The 27,015-nt window shown below is 34.2% G+C and overlaps 1 protein-coding gene across 1 annotated transcript; it reads left to right on the top strand.

Annotated features, from left to right (window-relative positions):
- Nucleotides 1-377: 377 nt before the first annotated feature.
- On the top strand, nucleotides 378-20,476 carry LOC115883599 (coiled-coil domain-containing protein 96). The gene is made up of 3 exons (XM_030901956.1): nucleotides 378-1,554; nucleotides 3,837-4,517; nucleotides 19,317-20,476. The coding sequence occupies exons 1-3, from the start codon at nucleotides 475-477 to the stop codon at nucleotides 20,091-20,093; spliced, it is 2,538 nt and encodes an 845-aa protein (XP_030757816.1). The 5' UTR covers nucleotides 378-474; the 3' UTR covers nucleotides 20,094-20,476.
- Nucleotides 20,477-27,015: the final 6,539 nt, after the last annotated feature.

Raw genomic sequence — 27,015 nt, 5'->3', positions numbered from 1 at the left:
TCCGGTGAAACAGGAAGTGACCGAAAACAATTGAATACGTTAATCAATCTTAATTTATGTCATATACTAACATACCAAATCTCGTTTTTTAACTGAAAAAATAAAAAAGTTATTATAGGGGTGAGCCACTTTTCAGACACACCCAGTAAATCTATTTTCATATTCAGTCATATCTATTTTTCTTCACTGAATAACAACTAAAATAATTTCTTTTCTTTAGAAAATTACTACTATTTAGTTACTTAGAAGCAACAGGTCCTAATTTTATTCCAAATAATTAGTTAGTTTTAATTTGCTCAAGAATGTTACAGAACATTTATTGTCAAGTCAAATGTCTGACGTTGGACGTACCACAAAATTCAAATTGTCGTATGACATTACTTTAATGTTGTCAAATGTCGTGATAAAGTAACATATTTTTTAATTTTTTTTAATGTTTTTTTGTATTCCTTTTGGTATTTTTTTGTTTAAAGCATGAGTGAGCCACGTTTGGTTCCCCATAATGCAGATCCTGATGAATCAAAAACATCTCAACCTTTGGCGAAGTCTGTTTCAAAATTAGCACCAGAAGAACAACCTCCAAAAACAGAAGGTAGTAAAAACATCCTTCCGCAAACACCTTCAGAAGACAAGAGGAACATTGATTTGTCTCCATCACTGAAATCAAAACAAAGTCAAAGCTTTAATGTTGGTGCTAGTATAGAAGATACAATACACGGAACTAATCGAGATATAAACAAAGAACTAATTTCTGCAACAGAAAGTAGTCAAAAAAATATTTCTCAAATACCCTCTGAAGACAGGGAGAATGTTGTTGTATCTGCATCATTGGAACCAGATGAAAGGCAAAATCTTATCGCTGATAGTAGTCGAGAAAATGCTAGTAGAAAACCGACTCTGGTTGGCGAAGAAAATCAAAGTACAACTCCAGAAGCAGAAGCTAGTAAAATCCTCAGTTCGCAAACACCATCAGAAGACAAAGAAAGTCAAAATGTTATCGGTGTCGATATCAAAAAAAATTCAAAAAGAAGAGTGACCCTGGCTGACGAATATGATAAAGATATAACATCAGAATCACTTCCAAAAACAGAAAGTAAGAAATATAGTCTTCCGCATACACCGTCAAGAGACAAGAAGGCATCACTGAAATCAATAGAAAGTCAAACCTCGAATGTTGATAGTAGGAAGAAAAGAGTCACACTCATTGACTCTCAAAATAAAATTATAAGCCCGGAACTATATCCAATAACAGAAGGTCATGAGCACCTCATTCCGCAAATATTTTCAGGAGATAGACAGGCTATTCATGTATCTTCATCGCTGGAAGATACTCATACCCTTATGAGTGATGATAGTCAAGAAGATGTACGAAAAAGAAAAGTGACTGTGGTTGACGAAGACCTGGAAGAAGATTTTTTCGATAAATTTGGACAGAACTATCAAATCCTGAGTACAATAGCAGGTATGGAGGAAGTTAGTGAGATGGCAAATGCAAATGAAAAATTAACAAAAATGGGCTATATAAGGCATTCGTCGACGATGAGGAGCTTCAAGGTTTGTCAGCAAAATATTTAAATTACTTCAATATTTTAGGGCTTTTGTTTCAAATTCAGTTAAGTTGGTTTATGTTGTTTGATGTGAAATTTAAGTTACCTATACTTTTTTCTTCACTTGTGTTCATGTTAATTTTTTCATGATTGATGAACTCGAGGATGAACTGCACTACCATTGAACCAAAATTAGTCAGTACCGAAAGTACCGAAAAAAACCCCGGGAAATCTCGGTTCCTAAAGCTTGTTTCATGTAGACGCAAATCGCGAATTGCGGAAAGCGATTCGCCAAAAAGGGGACATTTCATTTTTGCTCCACTGAAAGTTACCAAAAAAAATCATAACCTGAGATAACTTAATTTGTTTTTTATTCGTGTTTACGATCTTTATATTATACTTTATAGCATAGAATAAGAGTTTAAATTTGTTTAATGATTATGAATATCGATTACGATTGTGGGATTGGAACAGAAGGCGCAAAATTGATATTTACTTATTGTTAAAACGTAGAAGAGAACGGGTTTATAGGTCATTTGAGACATGTGAAATATTTAAATTTCGTAAGCAACAAGCACTGTAGCAACAAGGTGCTTATCGCAATTTAATTCAAGAAATGAGGACAAAAGATGAGAAAAAATTTAGGAATTTTCACAGATTGTCTTTACAGGAGTTTGATAACTTGGTTGAAAAATTGTCACCATATACAGGGTGGTCCGAACTGTATTCCGGAAACTTCGGCAGCATATTCTGCAGATAAAAATAAGTAAAAAGGTTCGTATAAATGTATGTCCTAAAATGCTTAGTTTCAGAGATACAGGGTGTAGAAGTTTCATTTTTATTTCGTTTTTTTCCAAATAATTTCTGAAGTAATGTCAATATTTGGATAAAAATTGGTGTCTGGGAGTTTTTTGCCATGAGAAATTTGGATTTTGATGTCAATATGACTCCTACTAGTAGAGGGCGCCACCTATATATTTTTTAACTAGTTTGAAGAGTAATAGCTTTTCGCCCGTACGTGTATAAAAATACCGAGTAAAAAATATACATTTACGACGTTTTCGACGTGAAAAAGGTCTCTTGGTAAAAATTGTTACGAGTAATGGATTTCGAGATATTTGGAATCGAAATCAAGACCTGTCATCATTGATATAAATTAAACATGTTGACTATATAGTTATTAGACTGAAATCATAAATTTGAAATGTTTTTGTGCTAAAAGTTTAACAGAAACTGTTTTATCGTCATCTTTTGTCAGAAAAATTTATGATTTTTAAAAAAATAAAAATTTCCCAAATTTATTATTTCAGTGAAATAACTATCTAACTCAACGTGTTAATTTTTCGTCAATAATAACATGTATTGACTATTTCCATTCTAAATATCTTGAGAAAGGTTGCTCCTAGCGATTTTTACAAAGAGATATTTTTTAGGTAAAAAGTCACAGAGATGTATATTTTTTCACTCGGTAGTTTTATACAGGTACAGACAAAAAGTTATTTCGCTTCAAAACAGTCGAAACACATATAGGTGGCGCCCTATACTAGTAGCAGTCATATTGACATCAAAATCAAATTTCTCATGTCAAAAAACTCCCAGACACCAATTTTCATCCAAATATTGATGTTACTTCAGAAATTATTTAGAAACAATCGAAATAAAAATGAAACTTCTACACCCTGTATCTCTGAAACTAAGCATTTTAGGACATACATTTATATGAACGTTTTTACTTATTTTTATCTGCAGAATATGCTTCCGAAGTTTCCGGAATACAGTTCGGACCACCCTGTATATCAAAAACATAATTATGCACGAGAACCCATTTCAACTAGAGAAATGCTTTCAGTTTTATGTAAAATGCTTTCAGCTGTATTTCAGTTACTTTGTGGCAGCGTCGTCAAAATAATCGATAAACGGATCACAACACCATTCTGCGCAAACGCGAACCTTAAAATCGCGCGAATATCCGCAAAAAGTTGATAACACTTTAACTTTCCGGCCCTCCAAATTTTAAATCTTGCGAATCGCCAAAATCTTAAAATTTCTAACAGCGCCGCCGTGATCAGTAAAATTGGACCAATGAGAGTAGTTTCGCAAAATCGGGATTCGCGATTCGCGTCTACATGAACAAGACTTAAGAGGCGCGGTACCGAAATTCCCGGTTCCGAAAAACAGCGCCGGTTCCGAAAATCCTACTTTCTATTATTAGTTATGTAGGAATTGTAATAAGTATATTTTTTTGGAACGCTGTATATTTTGATATTTTAATTTATATTCATTTCATAGGCATCTATTAACACACTGGCGCCCGAGAGAGAGTCGACAGGTACCACCGCACAAAGACCCAGCGTCTTCTTCAGTTTTCCCAGCAGAATGGACCAATCCGACACTGAACTGGACACTTTGTTCGACTTCTCGCAAAGAAGCGAAATGGTTCGTTTCGACATTTACGAAGAGGAGGAGGAGGCGGCACGGCCACCGTCCGTATGCCAAGAGGAAGAAGAAAGAATAGATCGGAACCCTTACTACGTAAAATACGATAACATAATTGAGATACTAACAGAAAACAGATGGAAGAACAACTTCCTTCAGAAGAAACTCGCGATACTACTGAAAAGGAGGAAGATGCAGAATTTTCTAAAAACGGGCGAACCGCCTTTAGAACAACTGAACAAGTACCATCTTAGATTGACAGCGTACGGAGAAATGTTGCGTCAAACCAAGATTCAACGTGAAACGGCAACCGTCGAGGTGGCTTCTATGAGGGTCCGCAGGGACGAGAAACGTAGCGTTTTAAAGACCATGTTCGAATCCATGCAGAAAAGAGAGGGACAAATCGGACACGGCTTGGTACATACGAAAACTGGAAACGCTATACCCGATAAGGTCGTAGATAGACTGATGCGTAGACAGAGGAACCAGATGGATCAAGTGAGCTCTATGAGGCTAAAATATATAAAACTGGGGGTAAGTTTAGGGTTAGACTAGCGTTCAGAGCGCGAATAGAGAGCAGGAATATTTTCAAAAAACTACATTGCAGGAAGCATTTCATGTAACAATTGGAAAAACAACGTTATTAGGGTAATTAGACCTCGCTGAATACGAATCTGCCTGTTGCCAAAGCGAATTTTGACCGGAAGTCCACAATCCAAGATGGCGGCCAAACACTATATTTTTGTATATCTCCATTGTCCGTTAACCAAAAATAGTGATTTAAACGTCTGCTTGGGATTTTTTTCGGATACCAAACACATTGCAATTCTTAGAATTTACTCATCTTAAGTTTGGAAAACATAGGTTTCAAGATGGCGCCCAAGATGGCCGCTGAATTTTTTTTTTGCTGGGACTTAAGCGACGAAATTGAGAAAACGAATATTTTAGAGATCAACCAAACCAAACCAAACCAAATATTGTTTAATATTAAAAAAAATAAAAAGCAGTAACATGTTATGTTTAGCTTATGCACATTGTTTAGTACGGTGACACAACTTGATGCAATTCAACCCGTTCTTTATGTATGTGCACATTGTTGTAGGGCATTGGGATGCACAGTTACAAAGGAGAATATCCGTGCAAGCTTTAGGGATGGGATCAAGAGTCATAAGAATTGGAATGTACGTTTCTTGGTGAAACCTCCACTCATATGAGTCAGGATCCAGCACCATCGGTCGGGCATGATGGGCATTTTCTCACAATTTTTCCATATTTTCTGCAACCACTGTTGACGAAAACTTCCGAGGAATAAGAAGGGTTTGTCTTTCTGTGATATCCTTGTCTAAGGGCTGGAAGAAGAGGAACGAGTCTTTAATTATGTCTTGCAATTTCTCTTTGTTGCCCCGCAAGTTGACAAGCGGGATTCAAATGACTTCGGTATGTCACTGTTGATTATTCTCGCCAAGTGAACGTACCAACGCCAAACATCTGAGAGTTTGAAAACATGACCCAGTGAGGCTGAGACTTTAAGCTCATTGCAAATTTGGATCATAGGTAAATTACTACTGTTGCTACACTCCTCAGCCCTCACTATACACAGACTATGGTATTTTACCTCTGATGCTATCAGGCACGGCACACAATTGATACGATCAAACAATTCATGGTCATAATTAGCAAGCTGCCTTATAGTCTCATTCATTGGATCTGACATCAGCTGCCTCGTTTCTCTCACTTTGGCAGAAAATACACTTGTTAATGTCCACACGATTAGTCTGATGACGTATCGCGATTACGACGACGACGGTTTCGTGAGTTCGGTCTCATCAGTGGCGGCCCGTCAGGTGAGGCAACTGAGGCGCCGCCTCACCTTGAAATTCTAGCCTTTAGTAGTACACAAATTTATTTCCAGCTAATCGTATATTTATATTATAGCAATATTAATATTGAATAATTTTATTAAAATATACCAAGCTTTTTACTTTTCGACCGGTCTAAAGGTATGGTTCCTTCCACGCGGCCGTCGCAAGCGGCCGTCGCACTGCGTCAGCCGCAACGCACTCCTAACATGCTTTTAAATGTACCCGGTTCCTTCCGAGCGGCTGTCGTGCGCGTCAGCCGCGAGCGACTACGATCGCCGCGACTGTACTGCTCGAGAAGCAGTATAGCCGCAGCCGCGAGAGCGTTTGGGTTGTTTTGTGTGAAATTTTTGGTTTGATTTTTTATTTAGTAAATATTCAATTGGCATTTCTTAAATTAGAAAACTATCTAAACATGTCGAAAGTGCCAATTTATGCAGATTTATCAATGTAGGGTAACATTCTTCATCCCGTCTTTGTTTAAATATTTTAGAGGGGCATTTCCATTTTTTAGATTGGCTAATTGTAATAATATTTCTTCATCCTCTTCTTCTAGTAATAAGTACATTATGAGATGATCCATCACGATTTTCACCAAAGATAGTTGTCTCTATACTGATCGAAGTCAAGTCGCCAGCTTGAATCACGACGCGAAGCTAAGAAACCACTCGATTCAACGGCGGCCGCAAGCGACAGTCGCGCTGCGGCTGCCACATGCGACGACCGCGTGGAAGGAACCGTACCTTAAACCAACCGATCGCGTAGTGATGGGTTCTTATTTAACTATCTGTTATTTTATAACAATTATTTAGAAATAACATAACGCAACCGTTACTACTTCTAAAAAATAACAGATTTAAAATAACGACACGTAGAGATCGGCCGCACGTGAAACGAAAAACGAAGTCGGCGCTCTGCACCGCCCGAAATTCTATGCTGCTCGAAGCAATTCCAAAAAACAACTAGTATGGATGGAAAACCTGTTATTTCGTCAACCATCGATACAGGCGGCGAGACAACGGACAACGGAGTGGGGAATGCGCTACGGCGAACGTAGCTGCTTCGGTCGATCCCGTCGACGGTCGTATTGCGCTTATAACAGCTTAAAAATAATAGGATATAAAAGAAGCAGGTTTTTTGAAACAGTTGCGGGCATAACGCCTGGCGGTCGAGATAACAGGAGTGGGAAAGGAAGGCTGCTGCATCGGTCGATTGTCGATGGAAGTTCGAAACAGGTTGGAGAATAACGCATCAGTTGTTTTAGATATATTGTTTTTCAACCTGTTACGAGCATAACGGGCGGAGGTCGAGATATTATGGCGCTGTATGTTTCAGTACGTTATTAAGTTTCAATATTTAGGTATTTATTTATTCTGAAAAATTTTCAGAATAATATTTTAAGATTTTTTAAAAATGTATACAGGGTGTTTTGAAAAATCTGGTCATTGATTAATCACGATCCTGCTTAAAGCCCTTGACGTAAAAAGCTGATTTTTGGAAAACGGATTGACTTTAGGGTGTAGAGGTTCGATAAGAAGGGATTTTTCGAAACTCGAATTCAAAGGGGGTGAAACCACCCTCAAATATTAGAATATTTTTTATTTAAAAACCGGTGAGTTTTCCGGAAAAACTCTTAAACACGTATATTTTATTTCGTTGTTTTACATATTTTAAGATTTTTTAAAAATATATACAGGGTGTTTCATAAAATGTGACCATTGAGTAATCACGATTCTGCTTAAACTGCTTGACGTTTAAAGCTGATTTTTGGCAAACGGATTGACTGTGGGGTTGAGGTTCGATAAGGAGGGGTTTCTCGAATCTTAAATTCCAAGAGGGTGAAAACGCCCCTCAAATATTACAATATTTGTTATTTAAAAAACGGTTAGTCTTTCGGGAAAACGCCTGGACACGCATAATTTATTTTGTTTTTTTACATATTTTGAAATTTTTTAAAAAATCATACAGGGTGTTCCAAAAAGTTGAGTCATTGATTAACCACGATTCTGCTTAAACTGCTCGACGTTTAAAGCTTATTTTTGGCAAATGTGAGAAAATTTTATCCAGGTTGTATATTAATGGAAATTCTTGTTTTGCTTTATCATCACCATTAGAAATTATTAATTCGACGCGAACGAAGTCGCGGGTACACGCTAGTTTCAGTATAAAATTAATTCGAACTCTAGTGTGTAGTTGGTTTACTTATAAAGAATATACTACACATTTTCTTATATTGCTATTTTTTGACCGCAAATGGTAAAATCATAATTAAGAGCTTCTCGCCCGTCGAGTGAGATGCACCCTGTACACTGCTACGCAATTCAGGATCTACGCGGATCGGGGGGCAGGGCGTAGGTATATCGGAATGTATAGGTATAGACGAGTGGCGGAATTTTGGCTTTTTTTATATCGCAATTTCTAAACAGCGCTTATTTGTAAACAACCACCGTTTTTAGAGAGGTATTTTAGATAACAATCGATATTTAGAAATGTTTTGACACCCTGGAAATACTACCACCGAGCACGTCATTGTTGCAACTTGCAACTGCGTTAATACGCCTGGCGGCGACCGCTTCATACTCTTTCAGATATTTAGCAATAAAATAAAGAAACCTGTTATTTTTAAGCTGTTATTTTAAGCTGTTTTTTTATAAATAACTATAACAGTTTCAACTGTTATCTAAAAATAACAGTTTTGCCCATCACTACGATCGCGACATATCGTTTGTGTTTTAACTGGACTACAATGCATCTTTTCGTTCTGCGTTCCCGAGGCGTAATTTTTGCCGCCTCTGCCGACCTTTTTTTATCAATGAACTAAAACGTCACACATTGAAATCAGTGGGTCGGGGAAGCGGAGGGAAAGCGTGAAATTAGCTGCTGCAGAGGCGACAGCCAAATCGCTTAAGTGCAACGCTGTTGCCAGATTCATGAAAAAAATCCATTCTTTACAAACTTGATTGTTAAGTTCAAAAATAGTTCGTGCTTGATATGGTTGGATCATAGACTTAAAATAAAATATAGGCTACACTATTTACATCTCAACGCGGACAAACAATAATTTTTGTACACATGTTTACTTCTGGGTACAGTCGACCGAGCCTTCCTCATCCAGCCTATGTTGTCACGTCTTTAATATTATCAATATTTTTTTTCTTGTTATACACATATATTGAGATATTAATACTACAGTTTAATAAAGTAGGTTTTAATATTCCATAGATGTATTAAATAGTCCTTATACTACTAAATTATAAGTCGGATACTGTTTAAAAAGGATAAGTTCTTTACAATATGATAACACCGATTAGAGGCGAGGGAGCCTATTCATTCATTTATTACCTTGTAGTACGCGTGGCAAGTGTGCGGTAAAGCTTTGATGCCGCTATGTCCCCGGCTGTATTAACGCATTTTCTTAGTTTGTAGTCCTTAAGTGTTTATTTTATTGACTTTTTCTGTTCAAGAACTATAAAATATGGTTCGCCAGTGCCAAATTTGCAAGAAATTTGACTTAAATAATCCATTTAAGTCTTGAAACGACTTTCGACCGGTAGACAACTCTCAATTTGCCCATTGGGAGCCAGTGGCGTTGTTGTAGAAAGGCGCTTATTTAGATAATATTTTAGTAAAATGTAAAATCTGAATTTTTTCTCATTACATTATTTACTTACTTACATTGTAACAAAGTCATAATTATAACCCTGTTAATAATTAATAATGATTTTATTAAAAATATGGTTTATTCTAAAATTATCTTGAGCATATAAAATAACATACAAGAATTTTAAATTGATATTACATTATGAAACAATATTTTTTAATATACCGGGTCATCTCAAAAGTGGCTCACCCCCTATAACTTTTTTATTTTTTCAGATAAAAAAAACAGATTTGTATGTTATAGGTATATGACATAAATTAGGATTTATTGATGTATTCAATTGTTTTTGGTCTCTTCCTGTTTTACCGAAATGATTACATCTTTTGATTTTTAAAGGCACCCTCGGTATATTGCTACTTTATTCGATAAAAAATGACACTCTGAATAGAATGACATATCATATGTCAACATTTGACAATGTCGCTTAAAAACAAATCGTATTTTAAATTTCAATCCAGGGTACCATGGTGTTGTTAAAAACACTAAGTTTTAATCAAGGAGCCTTGGCAAAATAGTTTTGATTGTCTAATAGGTTTCGTGTCTTGTCTAGGCCGGTTAAAAGATGTACAAATCGTATTTTTAATCATATGTCAATTTTTCCAAATGGAACAAGGGTGATTCATTAGCATATTTGGAAAAAGCATTTTTTATGAATATATTGATACCACACACTTGGTATTTTGAGTCAAATTGTCGTTATGAACCGCGTGTTACAATTACAATTAAACCATATGCAAAAATGTCAAAAGTTGACATACGATATGTCATTCTATTAAGAGTGTCATTGTCTATCGAATCAAGTAGAAATATACCGAGGGTGCCGTTTAAAAATTAAAAGTTATAGTCATTTCCGGTGAAAGAGGAAGTGACCAAAAACAATTGAATGCGTCAATCAATCCTAATTAATGTCATATACTAACATACTAAATCTTTTTTTTTTATTTGGAAATATAAAAAAAAATATGGAGATGAGCCACTTTTGGGATGCACCCGGTATAATAGAGATAGTACCGAATTAAATAAATGTAGTTTTCATTTTATCCACTTCCTATCACCTTCTTTGCTTTAATGGAACAGATTTATGTTTTCTCTAATTTACATAATAAGACATCACCGAACCAGAAAAAAAATTACAATAATCATATATTTTTTTCTCTCCCTGTCGCCGATTCTATTATATCTGTGGAATAGATCCTGTTTTGATTAATATTAGGGGTTGTAAATGTTTGACTAAAATTAATAATTTATTTTAATTTCAAAAATTACGTAATTTCGATTATAAAATTTTTTCTATAACGTGTATTTTATTATTTTTATCCTTTTTGGACTCTAAGACGTTTTTTCTAAACTTTTATTTAAAAGACCTGTCCTAAATCTTAATAAAATATAAAAAAGTTTAAATACGATATATTTTTAATTTAATTATAGCTTCATTAAAATAAAAAATTAACCCGGCTATGATACGAGAGTTCAGGTGTACTTGAGAAACGAAAGACAGTGTTGTGTTTCTCGGCAGAGTCGTCAGGGAAAGACCGTTACGACAGAGACAACCTATCTATCGCTCGTGTCGCACTCGTTATAACCTAAAACAATAACACAACGATAACAAGACATTGTCTGACCGCATGTTCCAGCTATTTATGAATGAGATGCTCAGTCTATAGTTTATTTTAAGTCTATGGGTTGGATAATGCGATATTATAATGCTCTTTGTAATTAAAATTAATCTATTAATTGATCTTCACGACATAACCACATCAATAATTATGGAAATAATATCGTATATCGAAGAGAGTGTAGAATAAATTTGAATAATATGAACTCTTGGCATCCACGCAATACTGGTCAAACTATTTAACTTTAGATATTTCGGGGAATTACTAAACGGCACGTCTGTTCGGTGGGTTTGTTTTATGCTTTTGTGAGTAGCAAGTAGTATGATCTAGCCGTAATTCAGAGTTTAGTGATTTATTTTTATTTTATTTTATTTTATATATTTTAATTATTAATATTTAATATTTTATTTATTTTAATTTATTTAGTCGTAGAGCTTGATGTGGCAAATTCCGTCTTACTAACCGAACGAAAACCTCAAATTAGAGCTGTTATATTACGATCATTAGATTAGTTAGCTAATACCTAATATAATGTTTAAGTTATATTTATACTCTGAAGAAAAAAAAAAGAAACAGTTCCGATGATGACTTTTCTAATAAGTTATGCTTACAAACTTATTATATATGAGGATTACAATTGAGGGTTGGAACCTTTGGTGTTACACAGCAAAATAAAACACTAAATCACCACAATACACCAAAACACTTTTAATTTTACACTGGACGCGCGTTTCGCTAACCATGTTAGCATTATCAGCAGATGATTACAAACTAAGTCAGTTTATAATCATCTGCTGATGATGCTAACATGGTTAGCGAAACGCGCGTCCAGTGTAAAATTAAAAGTGTTTTGGTGTATTGTGGTGATTTAGTGTTTTATTTTGATATATGAGGAGCAAAAAAATCTCTAGCTTATTGTTGCTTAGCTGCTTAAAAAAAACAAAAAGAAAATAAACACATAAAAACAAAAAAAAGTTCTTATGACATTTTTAGTAGGTTAAACCTTCATTCACAACATATTATATCTGAGGAACAAAAAAAATTAAATTTGTTTGCAGCTTAGACCCCCCCGCCCCGTCTTTTTATTTCGTCCACGTTTGCGTCGCCTCATCAGTTCTACTCATAGACTTAAAATAAAATATAGACTGAGCATCTCATTCATAAATAGCTGGAACATGCGGTCAGACACTGTCTTGTTACTGTTGTGTTATAGTTTTAGGTTATAACGAGTGCGACACGAGCGATAGATAGGTTGTCTCTGTTGTAACGGTCGTTCCCTGACGACTCTGCCGAGAAACACAACACTGTCTTTCGTTTCTCAAGTACACCTGAACTCTTCGTATCATAGCCGGGTAATTTTTTTATTTTAATGAAGCTATAACTAAATTAAAAATATATCGTATTTAAACTTTTTTATATTTTATTAAGATTTAGGACAGGTTTTTTAAATAAAAGTTTAGAAAAAACGTCTTAGAGTCTAAAAAGGATAAAAATAATAAAATACACGTTATAGAAGAAATTTTATAATCGAAATTACGTAATTTTTGAAATTAATAATAAATTATTAATCAAACATTTACAACCCCTAATATTAATTAGAACAGGATCTATTCCACAGATATAATAGAATCGGCGACAGGGAGAGAAAAAAAAATATGATTGTTGTAATTTTTTTTTTTCTGGTTAAGTGATGTCTTATGTAAATTAGAAAACATAAATATATTCCATTAAAGCAAGGGAAGGTGATAGGAAGTGGATAAAATGAAAACTACATTTATTTAACTCAATACTGTCTTTATTATACCGGGTGCGTCCCAAAAGTGGCTCATCCCCCATAATTTTTTTATATTTTCAAATAAAAAACAAGATTTAGTATGTTAGTACATGACATAAATTAGGATTGATTGACGCATTCAATTGTTTTTGGTCACTTCCTGTTTCACCGGAAATGACTATAACTTTTAATTTTTAAACGGCACCCTTAGTATATTTCTACTTTATTCGATAGAAAATGACACTCTGAATAGAATGACACATCATATGTCAACTTTTGACATTCTCGCATATGGTTTAATTGTAATTGTAACACGCGGTTCATAACGACAATTTGACTCGAAATACCAAGTGTGTGGTATCAATATATTCATAAAAAAATGCTTTTCCCAAATATGCTAATGAGTCACCCTTGTTCCATTTGAAAAAATTGACATATGTATGATTAAAAATACGATTTGTACATCTTTTTACCGGCCTAGACAAGACACGAAACCCATTAGACGATCAAAACTATTTTTTTGCAAGGCTCCTTGATTAAAACTTAGTGTTTTTAACAACACCATAGCACCCTGGATTGAAATTTAAAATAGGATTTGTTTTTAAGCGACAATGTCAAAAGTTGACATATGATATGTCATTCTATTCAGAGTATCATTTTTTATCGAATAAAGTAGCAATATACCGAGAGTGCCTTTAAAATTCAAAAGATGTAATCATTTCGGTGAAACAGGAAGAGACCAAAAACAATTGAATACGTCAATAAATCCTAATTTATGTCATATACCTACTAACATACAAATCTGTTTTTTTTTATCTGAAAAAATAAAAAAGTTATAGGGGTGAGCCACTTTTGAGACGACCCGGTATATTAAAAAATATTGTTTCATAATGTAATATTATATATTTTAAAATTCTTGTATGTTATTTTAGATTCTGAAGATAACTTTAGAATAAACCGGAATATATTTTTAATAAAAAGATTATTAATTATTAACAGGGTTATAATTATGATTTTGTTACAATGTAAGTAAGTAAATAATGTAATGTAAGAGAAAAAATTCAGATTTTACATTTTACTAAAATATTTTCTAAATAAGCGCCTTTCTACAACAACGCCACTGACTCCCAATGGGTAAATTGAGAGTTGCCTACCGGTCAAAAGTCGTTTCAAGACTTAAATGGATTATTTAAGTCAAATTTCTTGCAAATTTGGCACTGGCGAACCATATTTTATAGTTCTTGAACAGAAAAAGTCAATAAAATAAACACTTAAGCACTACAAGCTAAGAAAATGCGTTAATACAGCCGGGGAGATAGCGGCAACAAAGCTTTACCGCACACGTGCGCCACGTACTACAAGGTAATAAATGAATGAATAGGCTCCCTCGCCTCTAATCGGTGTTGTCATATTGTAAAGAACTTATCCGTTTTAAACAGTATCCGACTTATAATTTAGTAGTCAAAGGACTATTTAATACATCTATGGAATACTAAAACCTATTTTATTAAACTGTAGTATTAATATCTCAATATATGTGTATAACAAGAAAAAAAATATTGATAATATTAAAGACGTGACAACATAGGCTGGATGAGGAAGGCTCGGTCGACTGTACCCAGAAGTAAACATGTGTACAAAAAATATTGTCTGTCCGCGTTGAGATGTAAATAGTGTAGTCTATATTTTATTTTAAGTCTATGGTTCTAATGGTCACGATCCGCTACTGGGTCTCATCACATCTTGCATCTAGCGGTGGTGCCGATTTGTTCCGCAACCTTTCCAATCTGCAAGGATTGATAAAGTTTGAGTAGCATCCGCGGTGGTACTTAAATTTCTCTTCACTATTCACTGTCAACATTTGTTCGATCCTCAAAATAGTGGCAGCAAAATCAGCATCATGAAGTTCTTTCCGCAAGCCAGCATACTTCAGAAGGGTCTCTTTGCCATGTGTTTGATAATTTCTCTTTCGAACTTTTTTTCTTCTGGCAAATTATGCATAGGAGGTGATTGTACGTTTCAGCTGTATCAGCTAAAGAGCACATCGTTGACGCCATTTCCTGCGAAAACGGCATTATATTAGAAAAAAATACTAAAAGTCACTACTTCGAAGCAAGGTGGTGTAAAAGGTCCCCATTTTACAACTTTTGTGTAAACCCCAGTACAAACTTAGCCAATCGCTTGTGACACAGCGCAGCTACCTATGGCGTTAGTTTGAGTTGCGCCAAATAGATGGCGCTACTTGTAATGATTTTTACTTCCGAATTAAATAAAAATAAGGAGTCTAAAAGGGGGAGGCGAATCGAACGCAAAAATTTTGGGCCCAGATTTCATGATATAAATGAAGTTCGAAAATCGCCGTTAGGGGCGCATGTGATCAAAGAGATTGAAAAATACACAGCTTCTTATGGCAAGAATTACTATTTTGTTAGAAATTATAGAGTTCAGTTAATATTTGGGCATATTTTTACCAGATTTAGTTTTTAGAAACGTGTTTTTTTCTAATTGAACAATGTGCGTGGCTAAAATTGTAAATACAAAACCTTAAATTTGAGTTTGAAAAGTAAGTTAGAAGTTAGGTTATATCAGATGCCGGTTTTAGATATTCTTTTTCTAAGTTGTTATTATAAAATTGTTTCATTATATGGTTCTTTTTAGTGCACACACGGCCGAAGAAAAATATAAGCTGCTAAAATAAATCTTATTACTATTGTACAAAAAAGATAGAAGTTCCAGCCACAAATATCACCAGTTCAACCTTTGATTTGATGTAAACAGTAATTGCTTCCAGAGTTGTTTCTTGATGACAAATGCGAATTAAATAGTTTATGGTGTGTTTATGTTAGTGATTTATTAATAGTTTTTCATAAAAACATTTAAAATTGATATGTTTACATGCCAGTGTGATAGCATTTTAAAAACATTAAAAACTTTCGTAACAAACTAGTAGTGGTTTTACGGCAATTGACAGAAACTGAATCACGAAAATTAAAAGTATTTTATCAGGAATAACTTCAATGGAAAGTGAAGATGAACACTACTGTTGCACCCTTTGATCAGAGAATATGCACATTAAGCTGAAATGTTTCCTGTGTCCGATAGTGTTTTTTCTTTAGATTTTCTGAATTTAAGTTTTAATGTCATTAGCAAAGTTTTGCAAATTGTCACTGTTTCGTAGACAATTAAATTCAAGATGTATTATATTCAATATCATCTAATAATTGTAAAGGTAAATTTTCGTAAATAAAATATTAATGAATAAATAATGAACTCAATTTATTTCAAAAGAGTTAAATTAAAATTAATCTGTGCACTGACAGTATATACAGTACATCTGCTGGATCTGTGTCTATGAAAGGAATGCGGTCAAAAAACATTTAAATAAACAGCAATATATTTTATACGTCGATTTGACGAGTGCGTCACCGCAAATCGCTCCGCCCACTGATTTTATTGGCTACTTGCAAATTTGTTGAATTTTTATTGATCGTCTATTTTTTACGAAAAACATCAAGAGAATATCGTGTCCCCTCTCACGGATACCCCGTAGCTACAGAACGGACAGACGTACTATAATTTGAATATTTTTCTTAACATCTATCCATATTTTTTTAATTAATTAGGTATACCACTTACATTAGGACCTTTGAAAAGGCTTGGGTTTCTTTCACCCCGTTCTTTATTTGTCTTTTTTCCACTGTAAGTTCCACTTATGCAGCCAGGTACGAAGCAAGATCTATCGTTTAGGATTTTTTTAATCATACTCATTGGTACATTGCTAATAGTTCAATAAATTAACTCTAAATTTAAAAAAACTAGTAAAAACACAGTTAAATCGTATACTAACCATGAAAATGATCAATCTCACACGCTTACAGTGCCTCTGGTGTCAAACCGAGAAACTTGCTTTAAAGTAGGGACAGAAATTTCAAATATGCCCATTGTCGATAAATCTCCTTTTTAAAGCCCTCCATAAATAAAAAGAATTCTTAAGAGAACACAACCAACCACTAAAAAATATCCTAAATCAAAAAGTTGTGACAGAGCGCAGTTATGGCATTAGTTTGGGTTGCCTCAGATAGACGGCGCTGCCTGTAACCATTTTCACTTTTGAATTAAATAAAAATAATTTTTAAGAGAACGCAGTCAACCACTAAAAAATATCCATATTTTCCATTTTAAATCAAAAATAGTTCTAAACTAAGAACCGAGCTAAGAACCTACTCAGTTTTGGCGGCCATTTTGGGCGCCATTGTTAAACCTATGCTCTGCAAACTTAAGATGAGTAAATTCTAAGCTTTTGATATTTCAAAATAAACCTTAAGCATACGTTTAAAACACTATTTTAAGTCAACGAACAATGGAGATATACGAAAAAATAGTTTTTGGCCGCCATCTTGGATTCTGGACTTCTGGACATCTATCTGTAATGGAAACATATAATGGTGCGTTTATACTTGAGCACGCACGCACTGATCCTCCGCGAATGCTCAAGTGTAAACGGCTGTGCGCGCACGCTCACTCTGAATATGTCTGTGCGCGAGCAGCCGCGAACGTGAGCCGTCGGGTGTCGGTTTTTCGTCCGTGCTCAAAGGGATTTTATGTGTGTGCGAACGCTCAATTTGGACCGGCAATTTGCTTTGTCTGCGTTCGTGCGTGCGTGTGTGATTTTTTTTCGTTTTCTTTATTAAAATTATGGAGTGGATCAATGAATCTTCGTTATTATTAATTGAAAAATATGAAAAGTTGCTTATATTATGGGTTAATTAAATTAGTTAAACATTCTTTGTATTATTAAAAAATCAAAAAAAAATATAACGCATGGCAAAACCTTGTAAATAAAATTAATATTGAATATGTCGATATTAATGAAATTGCTATTCTAAAATTTGTATCTTTTGTTCGTAATTTTTGGTGTTATTAAATTATGTAAATATTTAAAGTCGGGCCTGGTCATTCTTGTAAAGTTTTTGAACTGATCTTAGCCCTCCTCAGATATTAAGTTGTTGCAGTAAATTATATGGGTTTCTAAAAATTTGGGTTTGCCATCAGCGACGATGTTTTCGATTTTTCTTCTTTTTAATAATTAAGCTGTGCATAACAATGACTTCAGCCTCGACTATTTCTTGGTCGTCCATTATTTTCACCAACACAACTCTGCTGTGCGCGCACAAATGGATCACTTCATTCGTCGAAAAATAAGTTTTTAATTTGAACGGAGCCGCGAGCGCGAAGGAATGCCGTGCGCGCACGCTCAGCTCGTGCGTGCTCAAGTCTAAACGCACCATAAAGTACTAATCGATTACATTTTATAAAAAAAAACATATTTTTGTGTTTGTAGTTGTTATGAAAATTAACCCTTTTATTTTATGTTGTTTTAAGTCTCACATGTATCTACAATACATTGTATCTACAATAATAAATTAATAATATGATACCCCCTTCCCCTTAGTATACTAAGAAAATCGGTAATACAAGAAAATTAATATTAACATTAAAAAAGCGTACTTAAATTGAATTCTGGTTGTCTTGACTTGAAGGTAATTATATTGATTAAATCATTTTACTGACTTAACCCTTAACTGGTCCGGCGTCGTCTGAGAGACTACGCCAAATAATTAACTCATTCTCATTAGTTACTGGGATCGCCCACAGGATTGGCGTTCAAGTTAATCCTGCCCTTCTAGGTCAACAACTGATAGCCATATTTGTGCCCAAACTGGATTAGTTTTTTTTTAAATATTGCGAAAAACATATATATTTGTCATAAGAAATCTGAAAAAAATATCCGATAAAAGGGAGCTCATTTGAGCTTATTACTCTCTTGTGGTATCTCGTATTACGTATGCAATAAGGGTCACTCTATGCATATGAGCAGAATATTTGAGTTGCAAAGAAGGGTTCTTCATATTATATTTGGTTGTTCTTACAGGGAAGATATTAGGAAAAAATTCAGGGAAAACAAAGTTTTAACAGCGCTATCCCTATATATTTATCATACTCTGTTGGCTACATATACAAATTACAGTATGTATTTACAAAATAACAACATACATAGTCATGATACAAGAGGATCAGCTACAGCCTAAATTTCGGTCCCAAATTTTTGAATCACACGCCGCCTGGCGGTCTCAACATGAGTTTAAATAATTCTCAAATCTTATTTCGAAGTCAATCCGTTTTATTTTATAAATAATTTTTTGCTAACTGCCGTATCTAACACAGTCTACGGGAACCAGGGTGTGTGTATTGGGCGCGATGTCCTCACTAGTCCTCACTAAAATTTACTGTATTTTGCCTCCACTGAATTTACAATTTTGCACTTATCTGTATTTTATATTCTTCTTTATCTATTGACGAAGTAAAGCAATGCTAAATTGCATTATACTAATAAGATTTTGATTTGATTATTTGTTTTTTTAGGAAATGATACAAGAAAAGCTGATCGCTATAGAAGAAGTAAATAACATAAGTAGTAAGCATAAGCTTGTCGACTTCGAGCAACTGAAGGCGGAAAATCGAAATTACTCGGACAAGATCGAGGAACGAGAAGAAGAGTTGACGAGGTTGAGAGTCAAAGGCCACAACATTATCCAAACTTTGGCTCATATGCGCGAAAAGTCGGCCGCTTTAGACTGCGATTTGTTCGATCTGAGAGACGAATTGGACAGAATGACTTACGAATACATGGAGAATCGATATTACGTAAACGAAATCAAGAAAAAGAAAGTGGCTACGAGGCAGCGTATTGAAAGGTTCAAAGACTACGACGGTGGTCTTCTAGCTCATATGGATCTCCTGAGTGACATGCAGACAGTCCAACGTCAATTCAAACAATATACCGAGGACTTGCAAGCTTGCAAGAAAGATGTCGATATAACGATCGTTCAGGTACGAAATGCAAGAAAAAATAAACAGAAAATGATGGACGAGATACAAAAAAGAAAAATGTTAAGAAGCAAAGGTGTAAATGTATCGAACAAAATTAGCTCGAAATACAAATATGTAAAGGAAGGTGTATCAATTGCAAAAGTTACTACGCCTCCTGAGGCACTAAGTATATATAAGAGGAGACCTACGTTATATATGCCGATAATAACTGAAAGCAATTTTGACGATTTGGTTACCATCAGGCCGAACCCTATATCACCCACCAGAAGGAAACACAATATTCCCAAGAATAAAAAGAATAATACATAAACTAGTTAAATTTCTACAAGTTTTAATACGCAAAAGATAAAATAAAAAATATATACCACCACACCGCTGTTTTTATTGATGTTGGTCCTTCCATCAACGGCCAGAATTGGGCGACGCCGAAGGCGACGCGCCACGTCGAGAATGTTAAGTCGACAATTGAATTGTTGACGCGTCAACTATGGTGTTGTTTTTATTTTTTTATTCCTAAATATTTCACACGAGTGGTCCGAAATGTGGGAGTTTATCACTGTAGATTGTAAAAGACATAAAATATTTATTTTATAGTTTACTGTCAATTTGTTATATTTAAAGCAGTTACAAGAACAGTAAACTAATCGGATTGCTCATCCTCATAGTACGTTCGCCTCTTCTCGCGCTTCAGCTGACAGTTGTGACGTCATTGTAGTCCTTGTCATGATAGTGTGTATTTTTAGTTGCCTATGGTAAACTTATAAAAATAACAGCTGAGAAATTTTGAGTTAATTATTTTGTCAATTTTAAATGTGAAAAAGGTGTCTTTAAAGTTTTTAGAGCTATAGAATGTATAAATACGTTCAATTTGTGTTGTGGATTGTGACAAAGTGCTTACTAAATGCCTACGATATTGTTTATTAATTATTTTAAAGCAAAATATGGAAGTACTCTAAAAAGAATGCTTGCAAAATGTGATGTTGGGAACGGCTGTTCTTAAAAATGCATTATCCGAGTATTTAATACGATTTATACAGTTAGTTTTCTATACTGCATACATAAAAGGTGTTTAAATAAATAAACTAAATAATGAACGTTTTGCATTCGGCAACTAATAATGCACGTGTGTGTATTATTGGTTGTCGGATAAAGGCTAATAACCATGACAAGGACTACATGACGTCACAAAGGGAGTAGTTTTCGCATGCACCTGGCGGACATTTTTGGCTGAATGAGCAGTCCTATTAGGTTAACTGTTCTTGAACCCGTTACACATACAGGGTTGTTCACCACATACGACACAGAGTATTGTAGCTAAACGATTAGATTTTTACAAATTATAAATTTTAGGTTTGTTGAAGGGCTATTAGAGCTACAATTTATTAATATCTTTACAAGATACAGAGTGTACAAAATAAGTAAAAAATGTTATAGTTGTATTTTTAAATGGAACTCCCTGTATATTATTCTATTTTTAGATTCTACGATTGATTAAGGTAAATTTAATTAAGGTTTATCACACTTAAACCTTACCGTTTCTGAAATATTTTGAATTTTATGAAATTGCAATAAAAATGTCAAGGCTTCATTTCTCCAACGGTATCGAAGTTTTTAATACTCTATTTACTGAAGTTTATTTATTGATCAGATATTGTGTTGCAAGAATAAACAAAATACTATTTTATACAGAGTGTCTAAAAATTTATTATAAATAATTACTTGCTTTAAACGGCAATAACTTGTTTATTTTAAATGGAACACCTTGTATGTTTTACGAGAATCAGATGCATAATTTAATTGTCCATCAAATTGTATTATACCATTTTTTACCTATCTCTTCAAGTTTTCGAAGAAAATGCATTTTCTTATAATTTAGACCTCATTTATCACTATACCCATGGAATATTGACATTTTAGATTTTTTTAATGATGTAACAAATTTTCAAAGAGTACAGATACGAATATTGTCGATATAGTACGCTTATTTCGTTAAAAGATAAAAAGCAGTTTAAATATTTTTTGTTAAAGAGGACTAATTAATATGATCCCGGTATTCAAAGTACATTAATTGACTGTTTACGCTGATTAATAATAATTGCTCCAAATACTAAAAAACTGAATTTTGTATGTGTATTAGACAGTGTGGTAAAAAGTAACACCTTATAAATTTTATTTAATTTTTTGATGAATGCTTATTTATAACAACAGAGACGTTCATTTTCATAACTTATTATGGTATTGATTTCTGAGTCAAATCCACATTTATTTAGAATAATTTATTAATTAAAACAATTAAGTATGTAATTGACTAAATTTTGGACGGAAATAATGGTGGTATATTACTAATTAGTAATAATTGGTATACTTTTTTACAAAGATTTAAATAGTTTTCTTTTTTTAAACAAATAGGCTTGCAATATCATTATTTTTACTACCAGTACATTTTCTACATATGTTGCTTTAAAAAATCTGAAATGTCATTATTCCATGGGTATAGTGATAAATGAGGTCTAAATTATAAGGAAATGCATTTTCTACGAAAACTAGAAGAGATAGGTAAAAAATAGTATAATACAATTTGATAGACAATTAAATTATGCATCTGATTCACGTAAAATATACACGGTGTTCCATTTAAATTAAACTAGTTATTGCCGTTTAAACCTAGTAATTATTTAAAATCAATTTTTTGACACTCTGTATAAGGTAATATAATTTTTATTATTGCAACACAATATCTGATCAATAAATAATCTCCAGTAAATATTTAGTATTAAAAACTTTAATACCCTTGGAGAAATGAAGCCTTAAATTTTTTACTGCAATTTCACAAAATTGAAAATATTTCAAAAACGGTAAGGTTTAAGTGTGATAAACCTTAATCAAATTTGCATTTATTTGACTCGTAGAATCTAAATATAGAATAATATACAGGATGTTCCATTTAAAAAAATACAACTATATTTTTGACTTATTTGGGACACTCTGTATCTTGTAAAATTATTTTTAAATTGTAGGTCTAATAGTCCTTCAACGAACCCAAAACTTACAATTTGTAAAAATCTAATCGTTTAGCTAGAATACTCCGTGTCGTATGTGGTGAACAACCCTATACAGGGTGCTACAAATTCCGGGTGCGAGCATTGGTATCTCGAAAAGCGTAATAGATACGAAGATGGTTATATGGGACAAAGTTGCGCTTTAGGATGTTCACAAAGATGCCATCAGAAAAGTTTTAAAAATCTGAAGGATTGCTGAGTTTCTTGGAAAAAACGGTTTTTTTCGAAAATCAATTTTATTTTTTCCTGTGGTTAATTTTTGGAAAATCAAAAAACTAATTGCTCATTTTCATAGCCACTTTATTAAGATTATCTGATACTATTTTTAGATTTTCAAATTAGCTGATAATTTGTGAGATAGAGAGGCCAAATTATTTTTTTTAAATATGGACCTGCATTTTTTATTTGAAGTTTTGAAAGAACTCGGCCTCCTGAGTACAATGATATGCCACACTTGATACTTTTTTTTTGTTTTGGGTACCTTCATATCAAAACTATTTAATTATTATTTAAAATAATTTCAAGTCCGACTCTGGTTTTTTTTAAATTATTTAATCTGATTATATTCATCGCAACAATATTGATCATCGCTAATTAACATTGAATAGAAAAATCGAGCCAACTTAAAGATTCAAATAAATAATATCCAGGTCAGAAATTTAAAGATATTATTTTTAACTAACTTCTACAAACTAGTTTCTAATGCTCTACATGTTCGAAAGGGTTACCTTTAGTGCACAGAGTTACTTTAATGCACAAATTTATTTTTCGTTCAATCTTACTTATAGCTCTTTGAACATATCTTCTTCTTATACTTCCGAATGCATTTTGCACTCTTTATTGTAAATATTGAAATGTATTGATTTCACTTTTACAAATGGCGTCAAGTAATGCCAATCCCCTTTCACCCCGTGGCGACGGAACGGAAAACTTGCTGGTCTCTACCATTCCTCTACCATTCCCAATCCGTTCGTTCGTTCTCTACCATTCCCAATCCATCTTCCATGGAATTTATTTGATTGTTTATATTATATTTACGTTATTTTTTATTATTTTATTGCATTTGATTTTCTCTTTTTGAATGTTTTACCCCACGTCATTGTTAAGTTTAAAGATAATCAATTGTAACGATGAGTAGATTAAATATTTAAAAAAAAACAGAGCCGGACATAAAATTAGTTTAAATAAATTGTGTTCGAATGTCCGAAATAAAAAAAATATTAAGTGTGGTACATCATTGTACTCAGGAGACCGAGTTCTTTCAAAATCTAAAATAAAAAATGCAGGTCCGTATTTAAACAAATATTAGGGCTATCCGATAGTATTTTTAGATTTTCAAATTAGCTGATAATTTGTGAGATGCAGAGACCAACTTAAAGTGGCTATTAGAATCTGTAATTAGTTTTTTGATTTTCTAAAAAGTAACGACAGGAAAAAATAAAATTGATTTTCAAAAAAATCCGTTTTTTCCAAAAAACTCAGCAATCCTTGGCATTTTTAAAACTTTTTTGATGGCATCTTTGTGAACATCCCAAAGCGCAACTTTGCCCCGATTTAACTATGTTCGTGTATCTATTACGGTTACCGAGATACCAATACTCGTACCTCGAATTTGTAGCACCCTGTATATTAGCAAAGTTTTTTTCAGCCATTCTTTTCCAACTTAACCAGTCACTACTATTATATAAACTAGCAGTATCATCCGCAAAACTGACAATTTCACCCTGTGTTGATATGGATATTAAACTATTTACATATTATAAAATAAATAACAGTGGGCCCAATACTGTACCTTGTGGAACACCGTACACCCAACTGTTTCTGTTATATTATATAACCATACAATATTTCTTCCTTTTCCCTTTCGGTATAATCAACCGAGGCGAATGAGGTGCCCCATCCTGTAATAAACCTTAAATAGTCGACTAAAAAGTTTCGAAAAAGGTCTAATTTTTACACCACTTGACCCTAAAGAAAAAATCTAACGACCTTATGGCTTCACGACTTTCGACCAAACCACAGACCATCATCCCCACACCGGCCGCATCGTCCCGTTCAGGACCGACTCGAGCCCATAAACCAGCGAACCGATCGTGATTTGTGGACGATCGCCTCCCACAAAGCGCGCAACAACGCACGTTCCCCGTATCGCAGCCCGCTAAAGTAAATATTTCTCGCGCAATAAACTTTGGTAATATCTTCTTCTTCTTCTTCTGCTCTTCTATAGAGGAGCGTAGAGGTGGGTTGTTTAGTTCATTTTACTGATTTTCATCATTTAATCTTGGTTACTAAAGCGAATAGTTCGTTTAGTTCATTCAGTTCACTGTTGATCGAGATTAAGGTTTTCGGAACCGGAGCTGTTTTTCCGAATCGGGAATTTCGGTACCGCGCCTCTTTTCGGTACTGACTAATTTTTGTTCAGTGGTGGTGCAGTTCATCAATCAGAAAGCAAGGGATGGTTTTTCAAAGTAAAATGGATAAAAAATTGAGATTTTTAATGAAAATAATATCAACTTATTAAGTAATCAGTCATGAAAAAATTAACATGAACTCAAGTAAAGGAAAAAGTATAGGTAACTTAAATTTCACATCAAACAACATAAACCAACTTAATAGAATTTCCCAAAAGCCCCGAAATATTGAATTAAAAATGCAAATATCTTTTAAAACATAACATAATAAATACGATGTCCTTAAACAGCCGTTAAACGGTAGCCTACTAAAATGCCGTTAATAGATATTGTGACGTCGTTCATGTCGGCGGAAAGTAATGCCTAGCCATAAGCATATTGCAAGAGCACCTGTGGCTCCGTGGCTGAGGCTATGGGTTCGTGAGCGCATGGTCCGGGGTTCAAATCTCACGCTGACCAAGACTTTTTTATATTTTTTTTGCTTATAGCGTGATCTTATTGCATTGGTTTCACTCTTTTTGGTTGGATTGGTTTAGTTATTTGGCGGGTTGGTTAGCGTGATTATTTGGAGGGTGTTAATTCATTGGTTTTTTTTTTTTTATAGATGGGAAACGCCTTTAGGGCCGGGTGTGGGAATCTCCCTCCCTACTCTACCCAGAGGGAGGGCCTACCCACTAAAAACCCATCTTTGCTACATAACCCTAACTATCCTGAAACTGCCGCGAAGCATGACATCGGGATAGTAGGTGATTCTCAGCTATCTCATATTCTCTAAACTATCTAACATTCATTTCCATATATGTATATATATACATAAATCTTCCTTATTATTTTAATCAAGTCACAGTCAGTTTTTTATCACAGTTTAGTTCTTTATCACAGACAATAATATCACAGTATCACGAATTTTTGGCTTTAATCTCATCGTCTACTTTATGTTTCATTATGGTATGCAGCATTGATATAATGGCTCGGCACTTTTCTTCATCCTCACTAATGGTGATACCAACTGTGTTTTCCTCCAGCTTCCTTTGGCATATTTCTTCTGTTTCTTCCCTTATTGTTTGCCACCTAGGGCAGAGAAATATTGTATGACCCGGGCTGTCCACAGTATTACAGTAAGTGCAAGTGTCGCTGTCCCTTTTGCCGATTCTTTTTAGGTAGGTGCCAAAAACCCCGTGTCCGGTAATGGCTTGTGTCACAAAATGGTCTATATTAATTGCCTTGCAGTTTACCCAGAACCTTACATCTAAAATAAACGTTTTAGCCCATCCTTGATATTGCGACCACGCATCCTGCCATTTGTCCAGTATAATATTTCTGGCCTCAAATCTGAATTGGTCTCCATGTTTATACACTAGACTTCTTTGTTCTGTTTGGAGCTTTATCGGTGGGATACCGGCTAGGACCAGGATGGCCTTAGTTGGAGATGTTCTATATGCCGATGTTACTCTCAGCGCTATTTTACGATTTATGGAGTCTAAGATATTTTCGTAGAGTTTGTATTTTAGGGCTCTCTCCCATATGGGAGACGCATACAGAATCGTGGAAGACACCACCGAGGCCAATGTCCTCCTCTTTTCTGCCACCGGTCCCTTCAGATTGGGCATAACTCTGGATAACTGCTTTATGATTGCCTCTGTTTTTTCCTGAAGTTTTCGAATATGGGTGGTCATCCGAGCGTCTTTATCTAGCCAAACTCCCATGTATTTTACCGCCCTTGTGCTTTTAATGTTGGTATTGCACCAGCTAAATTCTACC

This window comes from Sitophilus oryzae, unplaced genomic scaffold (assembly GCF_002938485.1).
Source record: "Sitophilus oryzae breed Bouriz unplaced genomic scaffold, Soryzae_2.0 scaffold_1968_pilon_pilon, whole genome shotgun sequence".
NCBI classification, from domain to species: domain Eukaryota; kingdom Metazoa; phylum Arthropoda; class Insecta; order Coleoptera; family Curculionidae; genus Sitophilus; species Sitophilus oryzae.
Note: the sequence above shows the minus strand (reverse complement) of the source record. Positions and strands in the feature narration are given on the sequence as shown.